This window comes from Nematolebias whitei, chromosome 6, assembly GCF_014905685.2.
Source record: "Nematolebias whitei isolate Nwh7 chromosome 6, NemWhi1, whole genome shotgun sequence".
NCBI classification, from domain to species: Eukaryota; Metazoa; Chordata; class Actinopteri; order Cyprinodontiformes; family Rivulidae; genus Nematolebias; species Nematolebias whitei.
In genome coordinates this window covers 50,851,139-50,859,723 of record NC_056503.1, presented here as the reverse complement: position 1 = coordinate 50,859,723, position 8,585 = coordinate 50,851,139, and the positions used below count along the sequence as shown (strand labels likewise).

At 45.7% G+C, this 8,585-nt stretch overlaps 1 protein-coding gene across 1 annotated transcript in view; it reads right to left on the bottom strand.

The window, feature by feature from the left end:
- Positions 1-3,157: 3,157 nt before the first annotated feature.
- The window catches only part of phf12b (PHD finger protein 12b), a 22,085-nt gene continuing 16,657 nt past the window's right edge, over positions 3,158-8,585 (bottom strand). Inside the window, exons 13-15 of the mRNA XM_037677749.1 lie at positions 5,445-5,527; positions 5,236-5,374; positions 3,158-3,602 (exon numbers count right to left, since the gene is read on the bottom strand). Coding sequence (XP_037533677.1) covers positions 3,178-3,602; positions 5,236-5,374; positions 5,445-5,527 — 647 coding nt within the window. The 3' untranslated portion in view covers positions 3,158-3,177. The remainder of the gene's footprint in view (positions 3,603-5,235; positions 5,375-5,444; positions 5,528-8,585) is intronic.

Below are 8,585 nucleotides of genomic sequence, written 5' to 3'. Positions count from 1 at the left end.
GAAGAAGAAACTAAACTTTTAACATTAATTTGTAGCCGAAGTTGTGAATTAAAAGATGGCTGTTTTATTATTTACTTCAAAAATAAGTAAAAACAGTTTTCAGTTGTTTTTATTTTCAGTCTTCAGTAGAAAGACAGCTCTGACTGCTGATGTGGACACAGAGACATGGGATTGAGATAAATAGTGTTAAATTATTTTTTATATATATAAATGTTTCTGTTCAGTGCCCTGAGGTGATTCTGTTGACTTGGTGCTTTAGAAATAATCTGAACTGGATGGAGATGCTTCTAAGACTTTTGGATTTTTATGAGATTATGCAACTGTGAACTATGTGAAAAAGCCAATTAGTAAAGTTCTGTCTCAGGAAGATTAGCAAAGAAACAGGTTTGCTCAGTTAGTTTTTGTTAGAAGCTTCAAGAAACTACCAAAGATGAAGGGTTCTGTTCTCACATGTGCAACTCACATTTTCAGCTGTGTCAGCTGGCTGAAGGTTGCTGATCCCCCGCACACCTTCTCCTCATGCGTCGTCCTCACTGACCCCTGAAGCAGACACAGTGACTTTCAGCTACCGTGGGCAACTCCTGGCTAGTCCTCCTCATGGTGCACCCTGGTCTGATCCACATCTTACCTCCACATCAGTCTGGTTTCAGGAAACAACACAGCACAACCACTGCTTCACTGAAGGTTCTTAATGATGTTGTTGAAGCACTGGATGCTAAGGATTATTGTGCTGCACTTTTCTTAGACCTGTCTAAAGATTCTGACTCTGTGGATCAGAACATCTTGTGTCATAAACTCTCAGAAATTGGTTTCTCAGAACACACCATTGGTTGGTTCTATCTTTCAGACCGGAGGCAATGTGTTCAACATAATGGTACTTCCTCCAGTTATTTAACAGTCAACAATGGTGTACCACAAGGCTCAGTCTTAGGAACCACCCTCTTTACAATCTACATAGGTAATGTAGGTCAGAGCATCCTCGACACATCCATACATTTCTATGCTGATGACACAGTTGTTTGTCGAGCTAAAACTGTTGATAAGGATTTCCAGCTCTTGCAATCTGCATTCAACATCATCCAGTCAGATTTGTTCCGTCTCAAACTTGTCCTAAATGCTGACAAAACCAAAGGGATGTTGTTTTCAAACAGGAAGTTGGTCCCAACAGTTCTTCCTCTGATCTCATCCTCAAATGTGTCCCTATTGAGTTTGTCAATTCCTACAAATATTTGGGTATCTTGGTCGACTCTCATCTCTCTTTTAAACTCCACATGAAAACTTGATAAAGAAACTGGAAGCTAAACTGGGTTTCTTTTTCAGAAACAGATCCTGTCTAACCCTGAATGTTAGGAAACACCTTGTATCTGTGACTTTCCTTCCCTCCATTGATTACGGTGACATTATTTACACGAACGCTCCTACAAGAACCCTGCAGATGTTGGATGCTGCAGATGTTGGATGCTGTCTATCATGGTGCACTAAGATTCATAACTGGCTGTGATTATCGTACCCACCACTGCACCCTGTATCCACTGGTTAACTGGTCACCATTAACTTCACACAGACTCTCCCACTGGTACATTTTCATCTTTAAATCACTTCTTGGTCTGCTGCCTTCATACATCTCCTCCTACATGTCTCTGCGTGAGTGCAGCTACAGCGTGCGCTCTCAGGACATCATTACCTGCAGTGTTCCCTCAGTGAGGACTGAACTAGACAAAAGGACCTTCTCCTACTCCGCTCCTGTTTCCTGGAATATCTTGTAAAAAGATTTGAAGCTCTCGACCTTTGACCTCTCTGTGCGGCTTCAAACATCTGATAAGTTCCTGCAAGAACCAACATAGACATGTTTATGTTTTTAGTTTTCTACACGGCTTTACAATCTCGCAGTTTCGTTTCATTTTTTTTAAATACAATTTTCTTTTTCAATTTATATGATTTATATTGTAATTGTCCAGTTGTCATCATTCTTTGTTAAAATCAGTTCTTTTGTAAATGAGTCCGAGGCTCAATGAGACAAACCTGGATAAATAGAGGTTGAATGAATGAATGGACTCTTGTCTTACTACGACTGACTTTCATTCCTCCTTTCAAGTGCATACCTCCACCTCTCCAAGTTCTCTTCCACATGTTCCCTGTTCTCACCACAGATCACGTCATCTGCAAACATCATAGTCCACAGATTTCTGCCTGACCTCATCTGTTAGTCGATCCATCACCAGAGCAAACAAGAAGGGGCTCAGAGCTGATCCTTGATGCACTCCCACCTCCACCTTGAAGCTATCTGTCACTTGTACAGCACATCTCACCACTGTCCTGCTGTCCTCATGTCAACCCATATGTTTTCACATTACAACCCAGATGTTTTCACACCACAGATGTTTTCACACAATGACCCAGATGTTTTCACACGGCTCCGATTATTCTGGGGCTCAGCAACATCTGGTCCCTCTGTTGTGTCTCCAGGTTCTTTCAGCCAAACACTAGGAACAAGAGAACGTGCGCTGAGCTGCTGATTAGAAAATCTTTCTGTATTTACAGGTTTACCAGACAGGCAGGTACAGACAGAGTGCTTATTTACAGAGCAGCACATGATGCTAAAACATGACTGTATGTACAGATGGACTACAGCAAAAAGTACACACTAACAAGTTTTATCACAAAACGTCAGGAACTCTACACAGTATCACAAATTCCATGAGCTGTACAGTTAAAAACCAAAAAATGGTAAATCTACATGAAATCCAGCGTTCCTCCAAATGAGAAGCACTGAATTATATATATTTACATTTTGTGTACATAGTGTGTAAGCATGTATGTTGTCATACATTTAGAGCTACTTGTGGTGCAAAAGCAGCAAAAGAAAAAGACAAAGTGTGGAATCCAAGCCTAAAAACGAAGGTCTGACATAGTACGGTTACGCTGTTCATAACTAAGATACTGGCAAAAAGAAATATTGAGCGCAGCTAAATAATGTCGGCTCAAATGGTCCGAGGTTACAGATTGTCAATAATACTTCAAGTTCATGCAAAGATACAAACGAAACTAAACAACGTTTCCCTGTTCACCATCCAGCTGTGCAGCTGTCCACCATCCAGCTGTGCAGCTGTCCCTTCATCGTGATATGGAAGGAGCAGAACAATTGGGGGGTGGGGGTGGGGTGGGGTGCTGTGAGGGTTATGGAACAGAGTTGGAGCGCAGGACGGGCACTTGGTGGGCGGGGGCACTGTCAGCATCGGCCTCATCTTGGCTGGAGGGGCTGCTGGGGGGTTGTGTGGAGGTGGGGGTGGGGTCTAAGCAGGCTGCACTGCAGCTGGCAAGGGGGGGCAGGACGCCGTGCTCCTCCTTGGGCCGCTCACTGGCGAACTCGCTGACGCTGAAGACAAACTGGAGACAGCCCAGTTTGATGTAGCTGCCGTGATGGAGGAGGGCCGTGCCCTCCCAGCCCGCCCCCGTGCCCCCGATCAGTCTGGAGCTGCTCGCCTTACAGCTGCACGAGCGCAGCGCACCCCCCTGAGACTGGCTGCTCATGACTCCACCAGCAGGTAAACAGCCCACCACAGGAGCAGGACCTCCACGCTCGTCCCGCTTCTTACTGCGACCTGCAGAGAAACACAGACTGAGACGAGAACAAACCACTGATCCACAGGGACGGCTGTCTACAAACAGGAAGTCCCAGCGCGCTGCCACGAACCCTCAGAGGGACACAAAGTAGGATTCAGCCACACGTTCATTTTGTGTGTGTTGTCAAACCATTCCTGACAAACCTCAAAAATACTGATATATTTTTAACTTTGTCCTGTAAACCCACTGCCACTGGGCACGGCAAGGTCGCTGGTTCAAATCCCAGCTGGGCCCTTTCTGGGTGTAGTTTGCATGTTCTTTCCATGCTGTGTGGGTTTCCTCCCACAGACCAAAAACATGCATGTTAGGCTGATTGGTAACTCTAAATTGTCCCTAGGTGTCCCTGAGATGGACTGGAGACATGTCCAGGTGTCCTCCTCTTGCTGGACATGGGCACCAGTGACCCAGAAAAGAAGAAGCGGCTAAAGATGAATGGATGGACAGATGGACAATACTCTAGCGTTCTTTTAGAAAAGGTAAAATGGACATGTCATAAATGAATTTTGATCTTACATTTATCATAAAATAATTACCGTATTTTCCACCGTACACGTCGGTCCACCCTCCAAGTCAAATCCGTCCAAATATGTCAAATAAAGTGGAATAATCCATAAATACGTCGCATCTATTACACGTCACCGCTGACGACCTGGAAATGTGGACCGGTGTTGTGCCAAAGATTCATGGGCTGCCAAATAGTGGCCGTGGGAGTGTGCACGGGAGGACTTTAACAAGAATTTAACAAGATTAACACTTAAAAACAATTATTTATTCAAAGTTGTGTCTCAGCTGAACTTTTACTTAATAAAAACACTTGAACGGTGAAATCAGCTGCACGTCTCGGGCGGTGCAGAGAAATGAAGCTGATCTGACGGTTGCTCCAGGCGAGCTGGACGGAGGTGGCAGGCTATGGCAAGCTGATTGTGTCATTAATAGCCACTTTTACCTATTACATGACACAATGACATGCCATACTTCTCTGCTGCCATCTAGTGGATGAAAATGTTTGATGTTTTCAGTCAGAATGAATGAAAACGGTCAAATCTGAGACAAACATTGATTATAAATATGGAACAAATCCATCACTTCAGTGTACGAGTCGCAGGGGATGTAAATTATATAAAAAAACACTTATGGGTGAAGAATACGGTAATATGTTGAACACCTCTTCCCTCAGTTCAAGAAACAACTTTGTTTATAAAGCACTTAATAATTGTGGTGCTCGCACAGCATCGTGCACGTCAAGCCTCGTCTGCAGTTTGGAAAGTGAAACCAGATTTATTTGGACGTCAGAATGAATTTGAATCGTTTTCTTCCTGGAGGTTTTGGAGATCAAGGATCTTGTGAAGCCAGTACCACGCCGTGCACGGCAGATCGTCGTCGTAGTGACAGCATGAACCCTTCGTATATTTCCTCTAACATCAGATCCCACAGCGACTCGTGCTGCTACAGGTGTGTTTTTATTTTACAGCCTTTTCATTTCATCTCAGCAGCGTCCAGTCGAGCGGACGTTGCTTCTCGTGCACTTTTTCACGAGTGGTTCAGAAATCCATGTCAGTAGAGTGCACGCTTAAAACATGCTCGGGCCAGACGGAGCAGATCTGGACTTACGGATAATGCCTTGGACCTTGGCCACGAGGCCGCTGGGCGGAGACGGCGAGGCTTTCTCTGAGAAGTCACAGGAGTAGAGGACGTTGTCCACGGTGGTGCCGTGCTCGCTGTAGTTCAGCAGCTCGTAGTGCTTGGTGTTCTGCAGAGGAGACACACCGTCACAACAACACAGGGCAGCACACACACCTCCCGAGGTTAGAGGCTCGTACCTCATCGTAGAAAATACAGGCGTGCTTCCCCGATACGTAGTTGCAGTGCCCGTAGTTGGTAAGGCACACGTCCATGTCGGCACCTGCACAGAGAGCAGAAGACAGTCGTGCTCATGTCGTGCACTGAACACGTGACACAGTCCTGACGTCGGCCTCCAGCCGACATGTTGCTTTTACTGAAGCTGCTCGTTCAAGACAAGAGCGCCGAGAAAACACAGCCAAGAACAACTGTGACAGTATGATCAAGAATATTTTCAGCCATATTAAAATCAGCATTATTGATTATTGAACATAGACAAAAATATATTTATTGCACTTAAAGAACATAATGAGACTGTTTCTACATGTTCCTGCTAAACTTAAAGCATGATGAATCACTGTAAAACAAGTGCAGCAAAGTTCTTACAAGTTCATTCAAGGATCATTTAAAGCAGAAAACAATAAAAACGGTTCAAACGTCAATAAGTTGAAATAAAAAGCAGAAAACAGCCATCGCTGTAAAACAGGTTTTTAAAATGAAAGATGTCTGATGAGAAGCAGCAACAACAAAACTCTGAGCCTCCTGTAGACGTCGGCTTGTCCAGGAGCAGCTCCGATCAGCTGACTGAGGCTCTGATCAGCTGACTGAGGCTCTGATCAGATGACCGAGGCTCTGATCAGCTGACTGAGGCTCTGATCAGCTGACCCCAGGTTCTGATCAGCTGACCCCAGGCTCCGATCAGCTGACCCCAGGCTCCGATCAGCTGACCCCAGGCTCCGATCAGCTGACCCCAGGCTTCCAGCTGACCCCAGGCTCTGATCAGCTGACCCCAGGCTCTGATCAGCTGACCTACACATCTTTTTGTTTTATTCTGTAGTATTGATGAGGTCACCATCCCCAGCCTCTCCTCAGTGGAACAGCTGTCATCGTGGGCGTCTCTTTAAGACGGCTTCAGTTACAGATGTGATTTTGTTTTTCTGACTTGCTCTCTACGAAGGCGGATGCTTTCTTGTCCCTCTCCTTCCTCCCTCCTGCTTTTGCTCTTGTCCTGTGCATCTTTTTCAGAACCTCCCTTGACACATCTTCTGAACTGTAAATTGTGGATCTGGTCAGCTGGTCTCTCAACGCAAATTGATAAAATGTTCTCGACGAGAAAACAAGAGAACCCTCGTGCCTGAAGGGACACGCAGCTGGATCCATCATGGATTTCTGGGGTGAATGGAAGATGATGTGTCTATCCGTATTGTCCGGTGAGGAGGTTGAAGACGTGTACATAATTGGATTATGACAACAGGATTATCTGCGTTTTGGAATCAGCGGGTACCTGGGATATCAACAAGTTAGGAAGACGTCAGCAGCAGTTTTTGGCAATGGTGGGGCTGCATGTCTATGTGAAGGATTGTACCGTTGAGCACTCAGACTCGGATGCTTTGTGAGCCTGGAACTCGCTGGCATGAAGGAATGGACCTTGGAGAAGGCTACAAGCACAGATCAGTGGAATGACCACAAGTGTGGCTGCTTGGATTCACCACTGAGTGAAGCAGCAGAACTGAAGGCAGACATGAATCAGTCGGCCTGCCCCCAAAATATTGTTGTTTATCTGAATATGACTTCCCTGCTTGGCCTTGGAGAGATCAACTTATCTCAAATTGTTCATGGATGATGTGTAAATCATGAAGCTCTGCTCTGCCCCCCCCCACTCCGAGAACATCTGTGGACCCTGATCAGAGCTGGGCCAGCTGACAAGACACTGTGCCATCTTTATCAGGACCATGGAACTTTCTGGCAGAGACGATAAGGGCAGCGCTTCACAGCAGCTGCAGCCCCGTGCACCTCCGTCTACCCTCGTTTTCTTTGGACGGCTGCACAGAAATGTATTTTCACTGAGCTTAACTGTGCAACGACAGTAAAGCTGATTCTGATGTCACTGGTGTTCTCCACTACCTTCAGTAGAGCGTTACGGGAGAAGCATGCTTGTTGACGGACACGTGGACTGTAGTTTAATTCCCTGGCTCAAAGGTAACGTATGAACTGTGTTTGCAGGTGTTCCACTGGGCCTGGTAAGGCTGTTGAAGAGTGTGTTTAATAAAAGGACAAGCTGTGTGGAGCTCTCAGCGTGGTCCAGAGTTGTTGACTGTCCAGCTGAATATTACTGCCACTAGAGTGTTGTAGTCAAGGCCAAGTCCGGTCTCGAGTACTACAACACTAACTGCCACCTCCTCTCCACCACTGATTACAAATCCAAGCCCCGTTACAAGACGAGTCCTCGACAACCACAGAGTCTGAAACCTGCTGCTAAAACCAACAAACACCTGAAATCTGTTACTGACAGTCAAGGATATATTTTCAGACCACGTGCCAGTCCAGTTTGAGTTCTTCCTCCCCCATCTAACTCCTAAGTCGTGCATTCCTGCACGTAGGACTCGGACCATTAACCACTTCACTGCCGCACGTTTCAGATGTTTAAAACTCTGAAATGCTAATTCAGCCCCCAATGTTTCTCACCACTACTGAGGAGCTGACATCCCAGTTCAACTCTGTCTGCTTAAAGACTCTGGATCATGTTGCACCTGTTAAAACCAAAAAATCAAAACTCAGAGCAGAACCTTGGCTGAGTGACGTCACCAAGGCTGTTAGGCAGCAATGTAGGAGGGTGGAGCGAAAGTGGAGGAAAGACAGGCTGCAGGTCTCTTTTCAAATACTTAGAGAGAGTTGGCGCTGTTATCAGAAAACAGTAAAAGCTGCTAAATCAAAATACTTCTCTGATATAATTACCTCAAACTCTCACAACCCACGTGTCCTCTTTTCCACCCTAAACTCTGTTCTCTACCTCACTGAACCATCACCTCTGGAAGCCTCGACTGAGCTGTGCAACAACTTCCTACATTTCTTTGTGGAAAAAATTGCAACCACCAGGGCTCTCATTTCCCCTCCAACTCATGACCCATCCATCCCACCTCAATCTGTAGCTCCTTTTGACCATTATGAACCATCACTCTATCTTCTCTAGAGCAGGTCATGTGCAGCTTGAAACCTTCTGGTTCCCCCTTTGATGTGGTCCCCCCTCGACTACTAAAGGAGGTTTTTCCTACTCTAGGTCCGTCCATTCTTGATATAGTAAACAGTAGTTTATCCACTGGCGTGGTGCCAAAATCCTTTAA